The sequence below is a fragment of the Anopheles merus genome, chromosome 2R (assembly GCF_017562075.2).
Source record: "Anopheles merus strain MAF chromosome 2R, AmerM5.1, whole genome shotgun sequence".
Taxonomy (NCBI): domain Eukaryota; kingdom Metazoa; phylum Arthropoda; class Insecta; order Diptera; family Culicidae; genus Anopheles; species Anopheles merus.
In genome coordinates this window covers 7,977,218-8,001,444 of record NC_054082.1, presented here as the reverse complement: position 1 = coordinate 8,001,444, position 24,227 = coordinate 7,977,218, and the positions used below count along the sequence as shown (strand labels likewise).

The following is a 24,227-nucleotide window of genomic DNA, read 5'->3' as shown; positions in this document are numbered from 1 at the left end:
GTTTTGGGCAGACGAGTAAACATCGCGGAATGTGAGAATGTTATGATTACCCGTTCGGCCAAGCCGACGGTCAAGTCATAATTTTGCAACGTTTTAATAATACATTTTTTGTCATATTTGGCTGAAAAATGTCTTGGAGCATGTAATTGCTAATGAAAGCGCCACAACTTATTTTATAATATTTTTGACTGCCAACAGAAGACCGGTACCATTTCTCTTTTCAATGCGCAAACCGTGATAAGAGCGTGCACACACCAAATGTGAACAGGAAATAGCACATTAAGCCCTCTCTGTACCCGGTCGCCACGGTAAATCTGTAATTTGGGCAACCATTCTCACCCGAAACGATTCGTGCGAATGCTTTAATTTGCACTTACTCCAAAAGTGCCCAGCGTATTGGGCCCCCAATCGGCAGGGTGCATGCAGCAACGCAACAGGAAATCGTTTCTCAAGTTTGGTTTAACTTGTCAGCACCACTTTTTAAGCATTGGCCGAAGTTCGCAAGAGGGGTCATTTCAGGGAAGTTAACAGTTATTAACCTCCTTTTTACATTCATGATACAGGTTGTCAAGACTTCGCTTCCCCACACGAACTGAAATCGATTTCTGGCCGAAACGTTCACGCGATTTGCCTTGAATTATCAGTAAATAATAATTACCCTAATAACGATCTTGCCAACGATAGACACTATTGTGTGCAGCATCAATGGGATGAAACGGATTGCAAATTGACGTGTCAAAATTTATAACACGACATGCGCGCGCGCGCAGCAGCTTTGTTGCACTTGTGCGTCGGCACACAAAAGCGGAAGGTCGCAGCATGAGTTGCAGTTTCAGCCCTCTTCCATTACGCCCATTAGAATGTTTACTCTCTTCTACATCTCATGTGCTGTTGTTGATTTTTCAAATCCTGGGGTTTTTATTTTGTTACAGGGAAGATAAACATCGGCTCGGGACGGCGATCGCAGCGTACCTGCAGTATCAAAAAATCTGCGGCTCGAACATTCCGCAAGCTAGCGGCCAGTCGAAGAATTCCCTTTCGCCCGGCGGTACCGACAATGGGCGGCGGACGCCCACCTGGCTCGATCTGGACATCTACTCGATGCAAAAGTTTCTGGAAACGGTCGCCGGTCCATTGCGCATTCCTTCCCACAGGAGGTAAGTGACGGACCTCAGCTCAGCCATGGTTTGCAAATCTATGACAGTGTTCTTACAATGTATCTCTCGTACTATCTCCACCTTCCAGATACATTCAATACTTCTCCGGGCTGCTGTCGGGTGTGATCAAGTTGAATTCGTCCTCCTTCTTCCTGAAAGCGATACGGGTCGAATCGCCGCCATGTTTGCACTACCGTGCCATAACCGTCAACAGCGAGTGGCGCAGCTTCATCAAGATCTTCGAGGGCGTCCGGTGTCTGTTCACGTCCGACATCTACGTCATACCGATCACAACGCGGCACTTCATCTACGAGATCAAGCATCCGCTGCGGTTGCGCGGCGACATCCTGGTCCGCTGCTACCAGATCATACCAAATAACAACAAGGCGACGTACGAGAAGGAGCTGATCGCGTCCGTGCAATTTCACACATGTGCCATAACCGAAAAGGAAGTACAATTCACCAAGGGAGATGTAGACTTCGCGTGCGAAGACGAGCGTTTCTCCGCCGAGCACAGGATGACGTTCTGCTTCGACACCGTGCCGAACGAGCGGCCGATGATACTAGTGTTCCAGGATCCGCTCGTGCGCATAGAGCCGATCGCGGAGAACGGTGATCTGCTGGAAACGATCAATGAAGGTAAGAATCGTGAGCATTATCAATTTAGAATTCAATTTTATGCGCAACCACTTCAAAAAGGCTCAAGAACAGTCCACAGTCGACGTTGAGACGAAAGTCGACATTCTGCTACATGTAATGCCGATTGCATACTTTTGGGCGGATAAAATTTACAGTGTGTAGCTTAACTATTACTGGCATTACTGCTCTGTAGTGTAGCATTGCTCAAAGTTGCAATTTAACAAAATGATATTTTGCAATATTAAAAATTTCTATTTTTGAATTGCATTCATTTATATACTTTATGTTATGTAATAACTTTGCAATGACATTAGTCATCCACAATCGTGGTCGAATTATGATAATCTTTATCTGAATCGACATTCGTATTACATCTCTTATTTTTCGAAACATTCAGTTAGATGCATGCTTTAAAGTAATAAACTTATTTATTTCCTGCAGTAATTCGATGTTGTTCGTAGTGCTTCCGTTATTTTAGAGCTTTTTTCTATGCAGCTTTCTTTGAAACATCAGGAATAGATCCTCTTTCAAGCCAACGTAGTATGCTTAGTATCGTACACTGGTTTCATAATCACTAACTAGCAGATAAACAACCGATTTGTCTCTCTTCCCACGGATGTCCTGTCAACCAGTCCCACACATCAGTAGGAACTTGCCAGGGTTTTGGCTCTCGCGTACGAGTTATAAACAAAGACAACATTAATAGCTTCATCCGTCGTTGAGCAGCGATCAAAACACTTAAACGCTACCCCATTTGTAAGATCCTCAGCCGAACCGTGCCGTGACTGTAGCGTGATTCACCTGAGAGGTTAACGTTTGGGTCGAAGGATGACATTGTTTCCGCCTTTTTACACCTTTCCAATGCACGAAACACGATACAATTACATCCATTATTCATGTTTTACCATGCAGAATGAAATCTGATCTCAGCATAATTGAGAGATGGGAAATACCGTTCTCCCGGAGCCGTATACAGTACACCGCCACGAGGGGCAAGCTCCACTGATATCTTTCTACAGTGTGCGTAATTAATTCACTCTAATTTATTTGACAAACGTTTGATTTATTGATGCTGTACGTAGAGGGACTATTTTTGGACCAACACCACCACACTGCTTTACGTTTTACCGCGCTTTAGACCCCCACGAAAGGGCGCTATTTCGGGTGTGTCTCCTTCTCTTCCTGTACCAAAACACTGATACCAACACTCTCGTACTCTCGGGAGGGGCATGATGATTCATCAGCCGGCGTAACAAACTTAAACCATTCGCACGTCGGTGCTGCCGTTGAGCTGATAAACTTCTCGCTCCGCCTTGGATTGACTGTCAGGCGAATGTTTAATCAACCTGCAAAAACAGCTGTTGGATGGCGTGTTCGCGATTCAATCTTCGCGCCTCGCGTTTCATTCACCGCAGAAGGTGGCGTTCTTTGGGACATTAATGGCCTAACGATACGCTTGTTTACAGATTATGATGCTTATTTGCAGGAATTCTTCTTCCTGTTCAGATTCGGGTGTGGTATAAATTTAGAATGTCCTCCCTGACGCCACATAATCATAGAGCGGCTAATTTCTAACCCAAAATATGTTGTGTCTATCCGAAAGATGAAAGATATCTTTTTGTCAAGAAGACATCCAATTCAACATTAACGCCACACGCGTATCGTGTTGTGTAACAAGTTTAAATGGATAATAACACACCGTGTGGTCGGCAACACGGATCCTCTTCAAACAGTATTACCAACAACGCAGACCCAACCCTGCCCAACGCAAATTTAATGTTGCCCCAGTAAACAGTGTGTGCATTCGATGATTACGATCGATTTATTGGAGCGCTAAACAAGCGCGAAAGGTTAACACTGCCAAGTAATGCTAGTGTGTGTGTGCATCGGAAAGGTTAATTTATTGATTGATTGTTTTATGATCGCATCGTGTAGGTGTGGCGAGCGCAGTAGCGCATCGGGTGACGACCACGAATGATGAGGATGATGATGATGATGATGGTGAGGAAGATTATCGCGTGTTTCGGCCTTGGCGGTATTGACGAGCATAACCTTCACTGCGCCGTTATGGGCAGGTTTGTTCGTTGCCTTATGGTGGTGTTACTTCCGATGTCGACGTTTTATTTATGCCATCAGTTTGCTTAGCAAAATCGATAAAGTGTATCTCACTTTTTCCTATTTTTCTGCTTTATGCTATCACTGCTCACTTTCGATAGGCCTTGCTGGTGTGTAAGTTTATCCTTCCTGTGTAAACAGATAGAAGCAAATTGCGTTTTTGTAAGCTCAGACCTTGTCAAAGCACATTTTACAGCGACAAAAGCGAAATATTCATATTTTCGCTCTTTAGGACCCGAACCAACCGGTATTTGATGTCTAATCCACCCGAAATACGTAAGATTCAACAAATAAACAGCGCAGTCGCTCGTCCGTTGGTCGTACAGGTCGGGAAACATTAATGATACGCTCCAGTTACGCTCCCGGCCTCGCTTCATTGTACAATTGGCTTGGCTCGCGGCAGCGAAGGCAACCAGAACGCCGCATTGCTTCATTTTGATCAGCCCGTGAGCACTCAGCACAGCACTATGGAGAAAATGTTAGGCATCACAGATTTTGAGGATTGTGCAATCATAAACGTTGCCAGCCATCCAGAAAAGCGGCCCGTCTTAAGACTGGCGACGGAACGATGTTTTGGTGGTGGCGCTAGGATGTTTAACAAACATTTCAAGCACAACTAGTGGTCACGGCAAAGTGTGATTATTATTTTGCGGCATTCGTAACTTAAACAGGTGTTTGTTATTGAAGCTTTAAGGCAATAAACATCTTTAAGTGCGTAACGAGAAATCATGTCAAACGCGTCCTTGAAAATAGTACTGAGCAACCCGCTTCACCTTTAGAAATTACTCTAGGTATTGCTACAAAAACGTTTAAGCAGACGTTTACACATGGTAAATCTAATCTAATCTCCTCGGCAATACCCCCTGGTACCGCAGAATCACATCCAGTGTCATGTTTCGTTGCTTCTTTTCTCGAAATATGAATCTGAAATTTTCTGTTTTTCGACTCCACTCTTCCCCCAACTAGCGGCTCTAGAAACAATTCCGCTCGATGGTCGCAATGGTCGTAGCCACTGGTGCGCGTGGGGGGAACTGTTTCGCCGTGCCGGGGAAACTCGCCGTGCGTTGAGACTCTCCCCTTTTCACCGCGCGCGATGCGTTCGGTACGCAATCCAGGGATGGGGTGGTTTCGTGCGCATGTGGATATCTTCCCGGGCGTCGTTAGCGTGCGCGCAGCCAACTGCTAGCCGCTTGTCGCGCCAAACGACGGGCTTCGGTGCGTTGCAGTGCGTTCCTCTTTCGGGAGTTGCTCCCTGGTCGCGTTCTGGTGTGGTTCGGCGTGCGTGTGTCAACGAAACTGTGTCACCGGTCTCCCGTCCCTGTCTGTCTCTCGAACTCTTCTTCTCAGTTCTCGCACACGATGAGGAAAATGGCCTAACGTCCCGAGATAGTGAATGTTTGTGTCCCAGCCCCCGTTGGGCGACTTGGTGCAAAGAAATCGCGGCGATAATGCGAGACAACCAGTCTGCAAAGTCACATTGTGCTCAGGGTCCAACAAATGTGTCATCACTGGGTTGCGAACGGGTTTTTTTTGTTTGCAGCAATGTCTGATTGAGTGCAAATGTGTGTTCGTTGCTGCTTTCGATAAGCAGAGTAAAATCGATTGCAGTTACTACTCTGGTGCAAGAAAAGTGTATCGGAAAGGGCCGACGGTTTGTCTGCCGGAGACAAAATGCTACGGTGTAAGTGTCCTATGCGGTGGTGGTGCTCAGTAATCATAAACCGTTTTAAGTGAAGATGAATATCGTATTTAGTACATATGTTTAGTCATGTTTTTAGAACAAGTGTAAAGGAGAACCACAGTCACTGACTGTGAGACCCCGCCGGGTCAGTGGATGAACTTTGAGTAGCAATCCCGCCCTAGACAACAGCACGCTGCGGGCATATGTATGCTCTACCCAAGCGTCTATTTTCAGGAGGCCGGAATGGGGAACATGAATTTATGTTGCGACAAACACGCACCGTTGTCGTAGTGTGACGTCAAACCACTTGTAGATTCGGCCTGTATTTAGACAGCGTGTTTTATCACGTTCAACCGGTAGCATCATTCTCCCCCAAAAAAAAACATCAAAAGTTATGATAAGAAGGGAGTAAAATGTTGCCCAACTATCCGTTCGAAACGAAACCTCCATTTTGCCGGTAATATTAGCCATTGCGTGATGATGATTTCATTAAGTAACCAAAACCCCAACCATCTGTGGAACATTTGGCCGGTTAATGGTTCGACGCACGATCAATATTCTATAAATAAAGTCATGAACAAAGGTTGTGCTATTGCGCGAGTTGTGATTTGTTATTGTTGCCAATGCGCAACCGGTTTAATAATTAGAGCCGGACATTCCAAACTTTCTTCTGCCTCCCCTCTCTTGTTGCCACAGAATCGATTGTAGTACACGGTTTTTTACTCTTCGATCATTAGAAAAGAGAGATAGAACATTTATGAAAACAGCCTGAAGTCCAATATCCTGAACCCTTGAAGTCTCCGTGTTTGGCTCATATAAAGCAACATTCTGAAGCAATTCTGAACGTGGAAAGTTTGACCAAGCGGGCATATGCGGGATTGTTTACTTCACGCTTTGTAACCGCACCAACTCGGTTCGATCTGTTGCCAACGGTCGCGACGACGACGACGACGTCGACCTACCCACCGTAGGAAGTGTATTGCATTCTATTTCGGTAACATAACCGTTCACCGACCATTGCACGGCAGCACCACCCAGTGCCAGTTCTGTCGCTGGAAGTGTGAATGCAAACGGGGGAAACGAGGTGGGAAGTGCAATCTGGGTGTAAGGCAACATGGGCGAAAGTCCAGTCACACCTACGCCCCAAACAACTCTTGCCACTGCGAACCACGCGCAGCACCCTCTCGCGGGAGTTGTTTGGCTGGGGCAGGGATAGTAAGTCGTCGCGAGATATTTTGCACAAGATATACACACCCGGGTGTCAAGTATGTCGCCCGCGTGTGTGTGGCTGTGTGTCCACTACTCTGGCACGAATCCGTGCACTGATTGGGGGAAGCCGATTCCGAAACGGAAAGGTCGCACACCAGACGGCACCAGCGCTTTCCAGGTGACAATTTCTGCAAACATGCAACGCTTTTTGTCTCACCCCATTTTAGTCTGCTATCCACGAGAGAAGTTTAAAGGCTCTGGGTGCTTCGTCCACTGACCAATCTGCAAACGAACATCGTGGGACAAGTTTGGCAGCTTTTAGGCTCGTTAGGCGGCAGGGATAGCCTTATGCAGAGCGTACACTAAAGGTCTGGGAGTTGGATTTGAGAGTTTAACCAATTCCAGTGCGTTGCCGTTGTGCGGTGCGGAATCATTCCACTGTGCGTCCCTGGCGAGGGATGAAGTTGCGTTTTCGATTTAAGTATTTGGTAAACTCGCAAGTGGGCGTTGTAAATTACCGGTGCCAAAAATTGTGCCATCACTTTTGGGTAGGAGGGCTATAAAGCGCAACCCCTCTAGCAGGAACCATTCCACAAGAACGCACAAAATTTCGATCAACATTTTCTAAATTAAATTTCCTCCGCTTCGTCTTCCTTTCCGTTGTCGGGCCCGTGTACTTACTTTCGCGCCCGTGTCCACCGTGGATGGCTGTCATCGTTGGTGGGCTCGACGTGTTCGTGTGTTTGCTTCGAAACTTCATCACCATTTCGTCATAGGTTGGTCCAAAAAAGGTAAACTGATTAATATATTGCTCGCTTGGGCGCTTAATTACACCGTGTGTTCGCACTGAGGGGCACTTGACTCGCTGGCAATTCACAGGGCACCAGAGATGTCCAGAGACGGACACGGGGAGGTCTGATCGGTTGAGGGCATTCTTCTTGTGCTTGCAAAGCTCCTCGTATCAGTTTGCTTCGCCTTTTGATTATTTGCCGTGTGTTTCCTTCTCTCTATTCACATAATTTCTCATTTTGATCTGGCGTTCATGCACTTCCTCCCAAAAACGGGGCTATTCAATGCCACACCCATCAAGAAAATGCACCAAATGACAGCTATAAATCATCCACATCATCCATTGCGTTAAGGCTCTAATTATGAAGATGCGTTCGCAATCAATCAATAATTTGACAGGTCCATTCCAAACATTATCGATTCGAGTCAAGCAAGACGCAAGAGTTGTATAGCGTTAGTGTTGATGCTTTCAACAAATTTGTCTCTCTGTATAGAGAAGGCCTCCCAAGACGCACTCCCTAGTGGAAATGATACCACAAGTGGCACTTTCGTACAATCGCATCTTAACGCTTTCTTAAGGAATTAATGCTTCTTCAGACCATCTTGCAAACAGAGCTCTTTTCTGATCACTCTCACACCTATTGTGTGGCGAGCCGTTGTTAGCAAACGTTCCGTCGCATTACATCAAAAGAAGTCGCGGGTGGTGGTCGTGGCGGCGTGCGACCGCGTTTGCATTTGAAGAAGAACGTTTAGTGGAAGGTCCACGAGCGTCCGAGATGATGTTCGGCACCGCGAACGCGACGACGGTACCTTTTATTCCTTTTTTGTAATCGATAATCGCCTTAATCATTCTCAATTATGTCTACTTTCGTCCGAACAGCGGTTGATGTTGATCTGACACAGTTGATTTCTGCGTCTTTGTTTTTGTGTGTGTGTGTGCCTTCTTGTCGTCATCGTGCTCCGAAGATACAACGATCGAAAAAAAGCAAACCAGTTTGCCTGCGGGGTGGAAATTTTGGAAGAATCTGTGTTTAGACAGACGTGCCGAAACTGTAGCATGATGCTGTCGTCTTTTCCAGGGTCGCCTGTTCGAAATCCGATCTCATCTTGATCCCGAGTTACCAATTTAAACACATAATACACAACCCGATGGCGCCGATCAAAATCCACTGAGTGCGTGCTGTCCCAATCTCGGCGTTTCTCCCTTTTTGCAATCCTTAGCCCGTGCAGCTCTTTTGACCGTCCGTTTCAGTACTATCCCACACTTTGACTTTCGTGTTGCTTTTCTCGGTCCCCTCTACTCGCATCGCGAACCGAAACGCACTTCGCTTCTGGTCTGTGGCACCGGCGGCACCGGGCACTCGCGCACACCGCGGAAGGTAATCAAGATCTCCAAGTAGACCAAATTTGGAAGCGGGCCCGATTTCGAATCCGTTGGAGGGAAAAACACGCACCAGAAGGTCGTCGGGTGTAACAATAATGATGGGTAGTGTGTTTTGATCCATCGCGAGCGTCGCGCGGGTCAGTGTTCGTTGGCGGGTTCGTTCAGCAGGTCCTCTCGGGCGTGTAATCTTGCACCATTCGTACAGCTTTCCATTAACATAGTTGGCAGTGTGTCTGTGTGTGCGTGTTCATTCTGTGCAATTGTATATACGTGTGTGTGTGTGTGCTTTATTCCAACCTGCGAGTGAACAACCATTTTCGCCTTCGTTCTCTATACTCTCCAGATGAGTCCGGCCATACGCAGGGTCCGCTGGATGGATCGCTGTACGCGACGATACTGAAGAGCCCCAAGTCGCCGACGGCAACGACGCACCTCATCTCGCCGCCGGCCGAGTTCAGCAACGGCAGCGGCAAGTCGTTGCTGCTGCTGAACGGCAACGGTCCACCGCCCCCGGTGCCGGAGCGTTCCAAGACGCCGAACTCGATCTATCTCAGCCAGAACGGGACGCCCCGCAGTACGCCGGTACCGTTTGCGCTGGCACCGCCACCCGCCGCCAGCCCAGCGTTCGGGGACAGGAGTGTAAGGGCCGTGTCGGGTGCTAGCAATAGTGTCAGCGTGAACAGCAGCTACAGCTCGTACCAGAGCGCCAGTCCGGGTGTCGCCAGCGTACCCGATGGTGGCAGTCCCGGAGCGACACTAGCGACGCCCGGCGGTACGAAAGCGAGACCACCGTCCGCTCAGCAGGTCGATGGCCGCGAGTCGGTGCGCAGTCCGCTGACGGTGTCCATGGACTCGGGCATCTCGAGCAGTGGCCCAGTTAATCGTAAGTTGTTTCTGCTGACGAAAAGCCTCCTCGCGTGGACAAGCGAATGGGTGGTTTTGCGTGCCTTCCTCTCTAATCACTGGCACACGCCGTGTTCTTGTCTCTTTCCATCTTTTTTCTGCATCGTTTTTGGGACATTCGGACCTGTGCTCTCAGGTCGCGTACAGGGATCCAGCGTTTCGCCGTCAAGTTTTCCGAGCCCCCAAGCTAGTCCGCAAGGTAGGTAGAGAGAGCAAGAAGACGTACATTCCGCTGCTGCTGCGTTGCATTTTCTCCACATATGAGGTACACACGCACACACACACACAAGGATGAAGATTCCAGCATCTGCTCCGGATGATTGGGAAGGTCTTCCAAGGGGTTTGTTTGCAGTACGACACGCGAGCGAGAGAGATTCCAGTGGGAGCGCACGTTGGGGCAAGCTCGCGCGCGCGGCCAGAAAGCTGGTCGTCGCCATAAAAGGACGCCTGAATGTGGTTAGCGCTCAAAACCCTTCTCAAATCAAGCTTCCATTTTCCGACACTGAAAGGAGAGTGTTCCCTCGGCAACGGCTCAGGTGGATGTCAGCAGGGAACATGGCGTACACAGTAGATGTTGGAGGAGTTCCGCCGGACGGTGAAAGACTTTCAGGCACCGAGGCGGTCTCTAGCAGCTCCCGGTACATTGGCTACGCGCGAGAGCAGCAGGATGTTGGCATATGTATCTTCTGCACTGGTGTCTCCGGCCTGCCGTTTATGGGAGCTTGTCTGGCCGGGATTGAGCCTTCCGAGGAGGGCCCGTGTACTCGGCTCCAAAGTACACACGTATTCTCACCAGGGGCATACAGCAAGCCCACCTTCCTCACAGCCAAGCCGATGATCTCGTACGTCCATTTATGTAACTACACCTTTCATGATCGTGTGGTCCACCCTTCCACCCTTCGAACGGTTCCGGCCCAACAACCCGCCTGGTAAACGATCGATAAGAGAAATCAATCTCAGCAAAGCCCATCGCGCCCGTGCACCGCAACGGTCGCTTACAGAGACCGCATCGGGAGAAAGAAGTCAGCGCCTTTTACAGCTTAACTGTGCCGATACAGTTTCGACACAAGCCGCCCTGCGTCCTTATTTCCATCCCCTGGCCCGTGGCCCTGAGACACCTTCCGTTTCGTGCTCGGGAAAAAGATGTCACCTATTTCCGCGTTGATTTTCATCGATTCTTGGAAATGTGGCGGTGGTGGTGGTGGTGGTGGCTGCGGCGGCTACTACACGCCAAGCCGGGGCCGATTTTCGCCAATGGAATGGAATGCACCGGGCGCGCATGGTGTTTGGTGGTACCGGTTGGCGGGCTTTCATTTTTTGCTCTCCAATCTTGGTGCACCACGCGCCTCCTCCACGTGCTCCCCGTTCTCACCTATGCATACGCTTTCGGGACGGAACTTCGCCCGGAGTGCCCCGCAAGCGTGGTTCGAGTCCGGGTGTCGATCATTGCCACCCGATAAACACCCTTTTGTGAAGCATTGTCCTCGGTCGTCGGTCGTGTCGCGTTTGGGAAGGGAATGGGAAAGGGCTAAAGGCGTGATTGAGTGATATTTGTTGCTGCAGTCTCGTATGTGCATGCCTGCCCACCGTCAATCTATGGGGCCGAGGCGTGGAAGAAAGTGAAATTGATAGGAAAAATGGTTCGTCGCTTAGCTTTTTTTCCAAGCGCGTTGGGGGAGCGGTGTTGGGTTGTCATTTTTTTGTGAAGTAAATCGTAGCTTTAGACACGTCCAAACACGGATCCAGATGGTTCACAGTTCATGAATTATTGAAGATTTGTGGGCAAGGCCTTTTTTCCATGCCAGCTTATTATCATTTTGCAAGCTCAGGCACCAAAAGTGTTGAATGGGGATCGCATAGATGCATTGAATGTATCCCTTTCTTGCTAGCCTTTTCTCTGTATTACATTAAACCGATGACCGTATCACAAAAAAATGACACCAAAAAGAGTAATGGATGTCAGTTTAGGCCTTAATTCATCACACATACTGTTCCAATTTTTTAAGCCGCTCTATTTAGGACCTTTTTTCTTAAAACGTATCAATTCCGAACAGTTGTGTATCGTTAGCGGCAAGAGTTTGAACAAACAAACACAATATATGAAATCCACACTGCATTTCATCCATCAAAAGTCAACACTTTTCATCGTCTGTCACCCGCCCGTCATCCCGCCGAAAGGGTTGCCTAACGCAATGTCCATAACGAGACCGTCAGCGACAGCGGCCCAACACCAAAAAGCATAAATTAATTCATCCTGCAGCGGGGCGCACCGATGGAATGAAGTTTTGACGAGCGAATCCACGTACGCGCGCGCTCGCGTACGCACACACACACGCGCTTGTTTAGGGCCTTTTTCTCGCGCATAGTTTCTCACCTTTTTTTTCTCGTACCGACCCGCGGCAAAGATCCGGGTGCACTTTTGGTGTTGGAGATACAATTTTTCCATTTTTCTCGCCCAGGACAGCGTGGTCAGTGACAGTGTGCGACGGTGTAGTCGTATCGATTATGTGAACATCTCTCTAGCTGCTGTCCCGTCCCGTCCCTCTCTCGTTCTTTCTCTCTTGCCCGCTCCGTTTTTGATTGTTCACACACATATTTGGAATAATTTCACGATTTTTAATTACATGTATCTTGTACCACTGCCGAGACAGGTGATCCAGTGGCGGCTGGGCTGGGGCAGTGTGTGAAAAGCCGCAATGTGGTGTGTGTGTGTGTGTCGCTGCCGAGTTTCGAAAGCCGGCTCAGTAAGCGGTGGGTGTCCCCAGCACCGCGCATTAAGGTGTAAATGGCAATCCCGTCGTGGTCTTTTCTATCTTATCCATTTTGGAGCGAGACTCGCCTCGAATGCGCTCGCTCGCCTCCCCCGGGTCGGTACATACCACGGCCCCCGGGTTGACACACACGTTTTTGGATCGTTTTCCGTCCCTGATTGCGCTCGCGGCGCAAACGGCCAATATAGTCAACGAATTCTTTTTGGTGATCGAGCTCCCCCTCATTGGGAGGAGCCGCTCCTAAGCCTAAGTGTGTATGGGAGTTCGAAAATCTTTCACACCCGGCGAGATACACACGACGGGTGAGTGCGTCCAGCAAAAAGGGCATATTCGTACGGGACCTGATCGAGACGGCAAGCTCCCGATTTCATAAGTGAGGTGTTACTCCGCAATGCTGGAAAAGTGGGAGTTTGGCGAGGTCTAAAAATGTCTCATTTTGTCTCAACCCACATGTTACACGCCGGATTATTGTCGCAAAAACGCAGGCAACAAAGGAGGGGAGGAAATCAACCAAGCTTCCAATTAACCTGTCAACTTCAATTTGAATTCTGGTTGAGGTGCAAAAATTGAATGCAGGTACATTGAGCTTTAGATAGATTTCAAGCTTTTGGTGATGGAGTTAGATGTCTTTGAGAGCATCTCAAGCTTTTGGGCGGTCCCATGGTACAGTCGTCAACTCGAACGACTCAATAACATGCCCGTCATGGGCTCAAGCCTAGAATGGACCGTCCCCCCGTAGCAAGGATTTTGACTATTCGGCTGCGTGGTAATGAATTAAGTCTCGAAAGCCTGTATAGGCCGACATGTCCCAGCGTAGGACGTTACGCCAAATAGTAGAAGAAGGAGTCTTTGAGAGCAAATTTGAAGAGATACCTAAGCGCCCAATATCTTGCACAATACTCTTACATTAGCTTCAAGACTTTGAAGTTCCAATTCCTCAGATCTACATTCCTTTCCGTGCGAAGCTGTTGGCTTACCTCCCCACTTATGCTGTTTATTTTCGTTGCGTCTATTTTCCAGATGATCGCCACCGGGAGCTGGACGACCTGCTGTCCGATATGATGCTCACCGTGCAGGGCATCCCGGACGTTGGCCAAAAAGCAGACCAAACAGACCATCATCAATCGCAGCAGCCGCAGCAGCAACAGCAGCAGCAACTACAGCAGCATCAACATCATCATCACCACCATCATCATCATCATCAGAATCCCAACGATCACTTTGTCAACACGAACACCGACACGATCAAGCGCTCGCACTCAGCCCAGCTGCCGCAGCGCGAGGACGCCCGCTCGCGTACCCCACTCACAGCCGTGAGTGACTACTCGCCCGCCACGGCGGCGGCGGCGGCGGCCGCGGCCGCAAAGGAGCGCGAGCTGCTCATGTACGAAACGTCCAGCACGACGACCACGCTCACGCCACCGCCGAGCGAGAGTGGCCGCGAGACGCCACTGCTGAGTGGCCCGTCGTACGCAGCAGCAGCAGCGGGCACGATTCGCGAACGCGAGCTGCAAAATATAAATAACAATAATCTGACGCCAGCCGAGCGCGAGCTGATCATGAGCGTGCAGCGCCACCAGCATCAGTCGCTTGCGTATCCTCGGCCAGCGCGGTCGACCACGGGAGCATCGGAACGGTTCACCTCGGACGACGACGACGATCTGCTGGTGCACGGCGGAACCGGCTCTGTTGCCCAGATCCCGTACCACGCGCGGGAAGACTCGCGCCCGTTCACGTACGGCAACATACCGGCGACCGGGACGCCGCAGCAGCCGCCGGCCGCCACCATGCTCAAGATGCAGTCGGGCCTGTCCAGCCCGTCGATGGTGCGGAAGGCGCTCGGGACGCCGACGGCGTCCCGCAAGACCGCCGGCACCCTGCCCCGCAACGACTTCGAGGAGATGTTGCGCGAACGGCGCGAAAAAGTGCTCAGTGAAAAGTACACCATCGGCGATCAGTCGCCCGGTGGTGGCATGATGGTCAGTGACACCATCAACAACAACAACAGCAGCAGCGGTGGAGATGGCCGATGGACCTACCAGCAGCATCACACGGTGAAAACGGTCACAACGCAGGGCGGCGGCGGCGCTGGGACTCCGAACGGCTACCCGGCCCACGAACCGCTGAAGCGCTCCAACACGATGGACGGCAGCTTCGGACGCCAGTTCTCCAACGAAGGGTAAGTGCAACCGGAAACCGTGCTCTCCTAGTGATAACCCACCAACCCGAGGGTGTTTATGTGTGTGTTTTTCTGTGACCAGAACATTGAACCCCCGGTAAATCCGGGAGGCAAAAGGATACTAAAATTAAATTTGTGTGAAATTGAAAAAGCCCGACCTTCGCGCCGTCTACAGCGGTAGAGGCTGACAGTGTGTGTGTGTGTGAGGGGGTTGGGGGTGGATCTTTCAAGGTGATATACACAACGTGCAGTGTGAAAAGAAACAAAACAGACAAATAGATCGGTCTCATTGCATTTGAGAGAGGTTGTGTGGCCCACCCGTGTGGTGGTACATAAACAGTGGGACAGTAGGACACAGTGTGTGCTGATTAGCGTGACGGCAAAGAGGTGAAGAGTTCATTAATTTATGCGTATCGTAACAACAACCGCCAAGAAAAAGCACCTTCAACTGTGTCTGTGAGCCGTGACACGCCACTAGAACCTTAGACTGTGAAGGTAGAGTGAACCACACTCGCAGCGAGCTCCGCGTCCTCCCAATGGGATGGTTTACATCTCTTCACGTGGTGCATGAGTAATGGACGGATGCTTTGGAACGCAGGTGTGTGTGTCTGTTGGTCGAAAAGTCGGAGCGGAAATACCATTGCCATGCCGTGCACCTTGGCCATGTGAACTCTACACCAGCGTGTAGACACTGGACAGCACAGCGGGCTGGGAAGCACACATCCATCCACCAGTGTGTGGCGTCTCTTGCGTTCCAAAAATACCGACGCGCCGGCTCCATCGGGCGCGGATCATTGCCACGACCTGCGGGATCTTGGTTTGGCGCGAGGATCATTGCCACGACACGGGGACGTCCTCCGCACCCGAGCGACTGTAATTGACAGAAGTTTCACTTTCCATCTTGACCCTGCCCGGTTGTGTATTTTCCTCTCCGGAAGGATACAGCACCCCAGCAAGGGGTGGGGGAAAAGCGAGTAGTCTTTTTTCCAAACTCGCAATGTTGCCAAACAGCGATCGTGCGCCGTCAACCAAACCATCAGCATGGCGCGCGCGCGCGCCAGACTAAATTGCGTCAAACCATCTTCCAACCATGATAAGCATATGGCCGGGGAGGGATGGGCAGGACCCCAACAGATGGGGTGAACTATTTACGATCCCATCCGCCCCACAGCGCCACTCGATGCCCTTCTTTATTTTTTCTTTGGGCGGAATCGCTCGCTACGGGGCGGAATTTATAAATAGAGAAGAACCCTGAGTGCGCTAGTTTTTGAAATTTTCTGCTTACGTTAAATTCAAGGTTAGTCAAATGGCCCCCCTCCCTCTGCTCGTGAATCCCGCCCCGGGATTCCCTTCTTCGCACCGGAAGCTCCCCGTCCGCCGGCTGTCGGCGGCCGAGGACTGACCGAAACGGAGTTTAGTTTTGGATGGATGATGAAGAATAAACATTTGTGGAGCGGCGGCGGCGGCTACTTCGGTGCCTTTTTTGCACTGGCCGTGTGCGGCCGCCATACGGCTCCGTGTGGGCGGTACGTTTAAGGGCAAGTAGAGTAGCGCGCGCCCGGTGAGACATGCGCACGGGCAAGTGGGCTGGGGCTGTGCGAAGAACTGTGCGATCCGCGCGTGGTCGTGTTTTTTTGGCCACATATCAAAACACGTGTGGTGGTGGTGGTGGGTGGCACCCGAAGGGCGAATCGAATCGGGGTGAGGGCGTACCTAAAAAAGCGGAAGGTTGGACGTTTGTTGATAGATTTAAATCGCCTGATAGGAATAGAAATGAGAAAACTTCAAAGCAAAAAAGGTGAAACATCCGTTGAGAAGCACTGCAGTTGGTGACGCACCCGCTCCTTGATCAACCAGATAAGTGTGTTCCGAACTTTTATCTTCTCCTCAACGCAGCTGAGTGACTGAGTGTTTAGCGGGCCAAAACCAGCAAAACACAACAGAAAAAAATCATCCACCTTTGCATGACATCATGCAGTCCAAGCAATTCTTCGTGCACGCGGCGATGTCGATTTTCGCTCTTACCCGTGCGCCCACGGCTCCATGTACGAAATAAAAGCTGTCGAAATCGGCTCATTAGCGAAAGGCTGCCGGGCAGGTTGAACGAACCGGCTCGCTTGAGGCAAAGGCGCTGTAGGCGCGATTGCGAACGGACCAAGTGCACAGCTCCAAGTCCGCTGCTCAAAGTGATATTTGCATTTTCCGTCCCATGCGTTTCTTTGTTGTTTTTGGATGCATCGGGGGTGCATGGGGGTTTTGTAATGAAACGAAAAGCGACTCCTTCCTTCGTACCAGAGGACACAAGAGAGCACTTGCACTTTGTGTATGCACTTCTGTTCCACCCCGAAGGCGCTCTTTTGCGGCCCCAAATAAGAAAAAAAACGAAGAGACAAACACAAAGGTTGGAAACGGGTTTTCTGTTAATTAGCTGTGCACAACAGCCAAAGCGCGCACCTCTGTTGCTCAGTTTGTTGCTCAAAGATTGACACACACAGGCTGATCCCCGTTTGTCCGGAAATGGGCAACACACATTGCCACGATCGTTGACGCTCGTCCCACGCCGCAACAAACTTCAACCGCGTCCGCTACTTCACCTTGGCATTGGCTAGAATTCATTCATAAAAATTCTAAATATGTCCATCGATAATTCTTGCCGCGGGCAAGCTATCGTCCCACGCAACCAAGCGCACACTCGCCACCCGAGTGCCGATCGATCCGACTATAATCAATACTCGCAATCGGAAACGATGACGTGCCTGGACCTCAAACAGCTGGGCTGGCGAGAGTTCCGATATGTGTGAGTCGCAATTACAACCCTCATCCACCACCGGGTATATCGATTGTTTAATGCTGACATGCCATTAGCGGTGCCATCGGAAGTTGACCGAACAGGTCTGTGTGGGTTGTTTCACTGTAGTTGACAAACGCCTCCACAGCCAAGATCTTGGGGACGTGGTTCAAGTTTTGCAAAAAAAGACCAGTATTGGTTGTTGAACTTTATTCCGACAACTTCAAAAAAACCCGTGCCATATGTTGAGCCGGTTTCTGAGGCGCCTTTTGCTTCATCATTGACACCCTCTCAGCAGCAGCAAGGTGAGTTGTGGGACAAAATTTGAATACTAAAAGCATCAAGTCTTCGAGTTTTGGACGCTCCAAAGACACTCACACACACAGGAAGCAAATTAACTGCACAAACAAATCCATCCCCTTTTGTCTGGTTTCCTGTGCCGGCGGACAAAGCTGATAAGCGCGCCTTACTTTTGGCACATGACGTCGGCGGCGACTTGTTTAGTGTGTCGGATGTTTGCATCCCTTTATCTATTGACGAGGTAAGCCGACCGATAATCTCGAATCTTGAAGCTGGTTGCAGCATTTTGGTAGGGATTTGGTGGCATTTCAGCATTATTTCGGTGCCCCGGAATGCTAGGACAAGGTCACGTAGGATAGATTTGGAGAACGTTCTGTAAAAGCTCTCTTCTGTGCCAGTCTTACATTACACCAAAGCGGAACAAGACCCACATTGTAATACCAACTTCAACATTGGTAGCCCACTTAACCTGCAGCGAATGATAACATCCCCGCCGGCAAGTGGTACACGCAAAGCAATCAGCGTGCAAAGATCAGGTACACACTTTGTGTAGCAGCACAGGTCGTTTAAACACAGTGCAGTGCGGTTACATCATTCGCTAAAAGCGCACAGCGCAAACAACTGCATCCAAGCCGGTGGACAGCTTGCACCCCCGTTGGAGATACATTGTCTCTGGAGGGGAGGTTGTTGTTTTCTTATCGAATACCTCGGCGGCGAAGAGCAGTTGCAGCAAACACAGATTCGTTTCGGCGGCAGTTGCGGTGCGGTGTCGTGTGTAACCAATTCGCTTTTGCCATACGCACACACTTGTGTGCTAAGCAAAACGTCAAACAGAAGTAAATCATTCGCGCCCGACCCTGTAACGAGGAGAGACCTCGAACTCGTCTAGTTTACTTTACAGGTCACTGTGGACGATACCTACAGTTTTTTGTTATTATTGATGGGAAAGGAAGGGATATCCCGAGCATTGGGGATTTATTCGACTCGATCGAGGCCGAGATCGTGCCCCGGGTGGCCTAGGAGCAAACATTCCGAGGGCGACACACCACCGCACCGTGCCCCGAGGTTTGCCCAAAAATGGATTTCGGATATTAATTCGATCTCCTGAAAGCGCTCCAACTCTCACACGACGTCGGTGTTGTGACCCGTTTCGGGTTGCCATTTTTTCCCCCTTCTCTCACACACACACACAGTCTGCGGGGTTTTATTATTATTTATGGGCATCATATTGTGGTGTGTATGGGCACGCGGAAGGACGCCAAACAACGGCTAGAACACCAATAGGAGGATGGGTTACATACCAAACTCACGTGAGATTCGGCCCCCAAAAGCGCTTCGGAGCTGCTGCGGGTGGAGACGCGCGCATTATATCACCCCCACCGCCCAGGCGTACTAGTTCAGGGGTGGCGCGCGCACGGTAAGCCGAAGAGAGCGATCGTAACGCAACGGACTGTGCTTGATACGTTCGCAACTCCAACTTCCCCTTGCGCGCGCGGTATGTGTGTATGTCTGTTTGTGTGAGAGTGTGTGTTTCGCCAGGCGCCATCTGTCATCAAACGTTGCTCCCGTGGCCAAACGGGTCCTGCTAGATCCTGTCTGAGGGTGCCACCCGGTGCACGGGGTGAAAAACTAGCCACCCGGACCAGCGCCAGGGTCAACCGGGCATCCGGCGGGATAGAAAATGGGTTCTTCTGGAGCGGCTCGCTAGGCTCGCAGCACAGGCTCAATGAACGCGTCTCAGTTTGACATTGAGCTGAGACTGCTGCTCTCGTGTAGCTTGTGGTAACCTGTGCCGCTGCGGCATTCGATTAAAGAAGCGACTAATTTGCTCCAATCCCAAACAAGAAACTGGTATTTGCGTCCCAAGGTCTCCAGGAAATAGCAGTCCCGTCAGCGCACACCAGCTTCAACCCCACTCTCAAAAGAGTCTGTGTAGGCCGCTGCACAATAGGCATTGATTATTGGAACAATTTTAATCGAATTAATCTCGGGTCGTCGTACAGATCTGGGACAAAAACACTCCCCTTGTTTTGCCATCTAAAATGGGATCAATTGACGATTTATCGATTGCGTTGCGTCGATGCCCAATTAAATTGGTAAATGCTAAATAGACTGATGCGTTTTTGATCGATTTCCCGCGTCCCCCTACTAGTTGACGGTAGATCGGATTTTCCCACTGCCCTAGAGCCGTTTTGTAACGCTTGGTTTGCCAACTGACCACCACCTGGGGACAACACATCTATTACGTCAAATAGCAATAACGTTTAATAGCTACATAAACTGCAACGTCTATCGGCTTTGCCGCGTACCTCGCTCCATCCAAGTCAACGAGACGAGTCCGGAGAATTGCATTACTACCAACCAGCTTAAAGCGCTGTATATGGGGATCTCAATGATCCCATTCAAATCGTGCTACCCCTATTACACTCCAAATGGGTCGTTGCGGGACTCATTTAAGGGAAACACAACCCAGATACACGGGTAGCAATGTGGGTATCATGCATGCTTTATGGCCATTTAATTATAGAAAACACTGACTCACATCTGCCCTGGCGCCAGTGTAAATCACGACGCGCGTTTGTCTCTGCAAAGTGAGAAGAGGACGAGAAATTCTACTGCACGCACATTACACGGCACGGACTGACCTTCAGTTTTCCTCCCGCTCCCCCCCCCCCCCCCCGTTCGCTTCGGACACACTTGTCCCTTACGGTCATTGAACATCCTTGAACGCAAAAGTAAAACACTTGCATGGCAGAGCATGGCGCGATCGGGAGAGCAGTGTAGTTGTTGTTGTGACTGTGTACACCTTGCTTGATTAGATATTGCAGTGCTGGGGCGGCGCTGGTTCGTCGTTCCGGTTAACCTCCAAACTGCCAAGCGACTGGCCAAATTAGGTAAAGACCTCTTGAACGCACAAACGATGGCTGGAAGCTGGGAATGAAGCGGAAGTGACACACACTGCTCTGCGCGCGATGCACAAGTGCTTCCAGCCGTATCATCCGGTTGGCAAACAAGTCCTTGGATGCGGGCAGCTGTGAGATTGCGATCGTAGCCCGGACAGATATACCTTGAAGGACGCGAGATGATCACGCGTACGTGATATATATACTACACACGTTGGCCCATACGATATTGATGATCTCTCCTCGTCTTGAGAGATTTCTCTCCTTCTGTCCGTTAGTGTTGGCTGACTTGAGTATCGAACGTACTACGGGCGTGTTGTAAAGCCGTCCACTAACAAACTGTACCACGGAACGTGCTCTTGCCGCTTACGTTAGGATTGATGTATAATTGAAACGGTTTTACGATACACAATCGGAAAAAATATGTCTATTCCCATTAAACCCAATTATATTCTGCTTTCTAGGCGCGTTGGTCGCCCATACCTTTTAAAGAAGCCAAACAAATCACCTTTAATTCGATCGTTTGTTGCTTCGACTTGACCTGACAGAGAAAAAAAAAACGTTCCATTCAATCGTTTGGCCCACTTACGATCGGATGGATCACATTTATTGCAATAAATTGTGCCTCACAATCGGACGGACGGGGGAGTGCTGAAGATCCATTCCGTTTCGCGAAGGCGCTTTGTTCCCCTCGTGGGTGATAGGTGGTTCGGGATGCTCTCCATTCTGTGTGCGGGTGTGCGCAAAATGGCAAATAGATTTAGGCGTTGGACGATCACAGTCATCCAAAGGCATCCCACACATTGTGGCGTCCCGTAACTTGGCAGGCGGCAATGCCCCCTAACCTAGCTAGCACACACACATGTGTGTGTTGCAAAACCCCCCACGAACGCGTAATTTTTCTTACGCAAACGGTTTATTTTAAAAAAGGCGATGCAAGTACCAAAACAGAAGGTAAAAATAGTCCCTGCATGTAACCATGAACCATGCACGTACCTGTAATGGGGGAGGCGAATGTACCTGCCCGCCATCTCGAAGAGCAGTGCTGCCAGCCATGTGTTGCGTGTGAGTACCTAAAACAGTAAAAATAAAGAAATGAAAAAGTAAAAAAACCGAAACAAAAGATAGATTCACTTAACACAGTAAATTACGAGCTCATGTTGCTGACCACTGGCTTACTGGCGCTCCGAGGGCAACGAAATGAACGTCGCCAGTGACCATTTTTCCAACCGATGGATCAAAGAGTTGAGTTGGGCAAAATGACGAACGGTTCAGTTTTGATGATGCCCGTCAAACACGCAAAACCGCCAATGTCAGAGCGAAAAAAACAAACGCTGGGAGCGAGGAAGGCAACAGACACGTTTCTGTTGCCTTCTGTGAGAAAATCAGGGAGCACAAGAAGAAGGCAGGAAGATGAGCGTTGGCTTTCCACTATTTTTAACTCGATTCATACGTTTTTTCTTCATCTCCCCTTTTCGAATGTAAACAAAACCAACCAGCCACCGCTTCTTGGCCGATAGGGTCATTGAGGGACCCACACGCAAAGTGGGCGATATTTCGCTTGCGGATATTCCACGCAATCCGTAGAATTTAATTCACCTCCACACCTTTCGGAAGTGATCCGACCGTCGATCGGATCGTTTGCGTCCGCCTGATGGTTAGAGGAGGATTTTTAGTTCGTTTCTTTTTTTTATGGTGCCGAGTGCTGTCGTCCCAACGACGCGGCATCCCTCGTTTTTTGAGATTTTTAAGAATCAAACGCTACAGAATGCGTGGGTTTGCTGTTTTTTTTGCTCCCGGGTTTGTTTATGCCCCATCGAGATATGTAGGTGGAGCAGAAAACTTATGTTTCGCCATACAGCAACGGACGCGCGCGTTCTTAGTGTGTGTTTTCACCTCGAGAGTGATAAATTTATTCGATCGTTCCTTGGCTTGTGGATTGAATGCAGCCCCAAGTAAGTTCTATACTACTGGCGCCTCCTTTGCTTCTTCTTCTCAAAGACATCTCCGACACACCGGGAATCCGGTTGGCAGCAGTTCGAGGCATCACGCTCGCTTGGAAAGGGTTGCAAACTGTAAATCTGTAACTAAATAAATTGACGGCAATCGCGGGTTCCGTGGATCTCCTCAAGCACTCCAACGCCCTCCACACAGATCTGCGTCGGGCGTTCCGAGCCGCACCCAAATACGCAAACGAAGACGCGCGCGCGCGCACGCTCGCTCGCTCGCGGCATTGATGATTAATCCGATCGCAATTACACATGCGCCATATGGGCTACACGGAGGCGACGACCATACGGACGATTGCTCTCGATTTTAATGTTTTGTTGTTCGGCTAAAATTAGTGCACGCTAGCCCCTCTGTTGCGAGCCCTCCCTTGCCATCGTTTTCCATTCGAGGTCTTTAATCGCCAAGGCACAGACGCGGTTGTGGGGTGGCATGAATGAATCACACACGTTAACCTGTGCGTAACCCGTTGGGGATGGTGCCCCAATGGCCCATTGCACTCGCTTGTCTTGCTGCACTTTGTTTGCAAAGCTTGTCTTCTAACCCTTAGCGGGGAAAGAAGATGCTGTGCTGTGCGCTTTCTGCCTGCCGGAAAAGTGTCTCCCGGATGTGGTACCCTTTTTCTCCTCCACTTGGGCAGGAACGACCTTCGATGCGTCCCGAACTGTTGACGTTACATTCCAGAACAGATGTACACGGGCGGGACAGGATTTATTCGATCATGCCGATTGTGGAAAGAGACAGAGAGAGAGAGCGTCCACGACGGGGTTGGCAAAAGGGAGAAGGTAAACAAGTTTCCACATTCCGATCGCCGTAACTGATCACCGTGGTTCACTTTCCCCATACCCTGCCACGAGTACACACACACACACGCTCCAACGCAGCCGGTACCGTTCTGTGGTCCTCTGGCACTGCGCAAACTGATTGTACTTGGTCAACTGACCAAGAATTGATACTGCTGGGCCCTGTACGCTCTACACCAGGCTTTGCTGTCCATCATGGCGGATAGCGTACTTGGTTGCCTCCGGGGGTACTGGGGACATGGGGACCCCGGTGCGGTTTGTGACACCAATTGCCGTTTACGGCTGCTTGTTCCGAGAGAGGTTTGTTCCGTTTTTGCTTCACTGTTTGCCTCTCGGACTCAGTGTCTTGGGCGCGCATTTGATGTAAAGCGCGGCGGTGCGCTGCTCCGTTCCCATTCGGTACTGCAGCGCCGAACCGAGATTTCCGAACGACTTTCTTCTCATTGCCAATGAACAGGAGGGAGCGGTGCAAATTAAGACGGTTTTGGGGACATAAAACTTCTTACCCAAACAGCGGCGAATACAAAAGGGGGAAAGCCGAAATTCCTGCAGCCAAATAGGGATTTTATTGCAAATGTTGCTCCCAGAGAAATCCACCC

The 24,227-nt window shown here is 50.0% G+C and overlaps 1 protein-coding gene across 12 annotated transcripts in view; it reads left to right on the top strand.

Annotated features, from left to right (window-relative positions):
• The window catches only part of LOC121603578 (tensin-1), a 156,024-nt gene that overhangs the window by 123,014 nt on the left and 8,783 nt on the right, over window positions 1-24,227 (top strand). For 11 of the 12 annotated variants that reach the window (XM_041932505.1, XM_041932508.1, XM_041932509.1 and 8 more), the window contains 5 exons: window positions 933-1,157; window positions 1,246-1,796; window positions 9,318-9,857; window positions 10,014-10,076; window positions 13,669-14,827. In XM_041932505.1, coding sequence (XP_041788439.1) covers window positions 933-1,157; window positions 1,246-1,796; window positions 9,318-9,857; window positions 10,014-10,076; window positions 13,669-14,827 — 2,538 coding nt within the window. The remainder of the gene's footprint in view (window positions 1-932; window positions 1,158-1,245; window positions 1,797-9,317; window positions 9,858-10,013; window positions 10,077-13,668; window positions 14,828-24,227) is intronic. The other variant, XM_041932512.1, reaches the window with a different exon arrangement.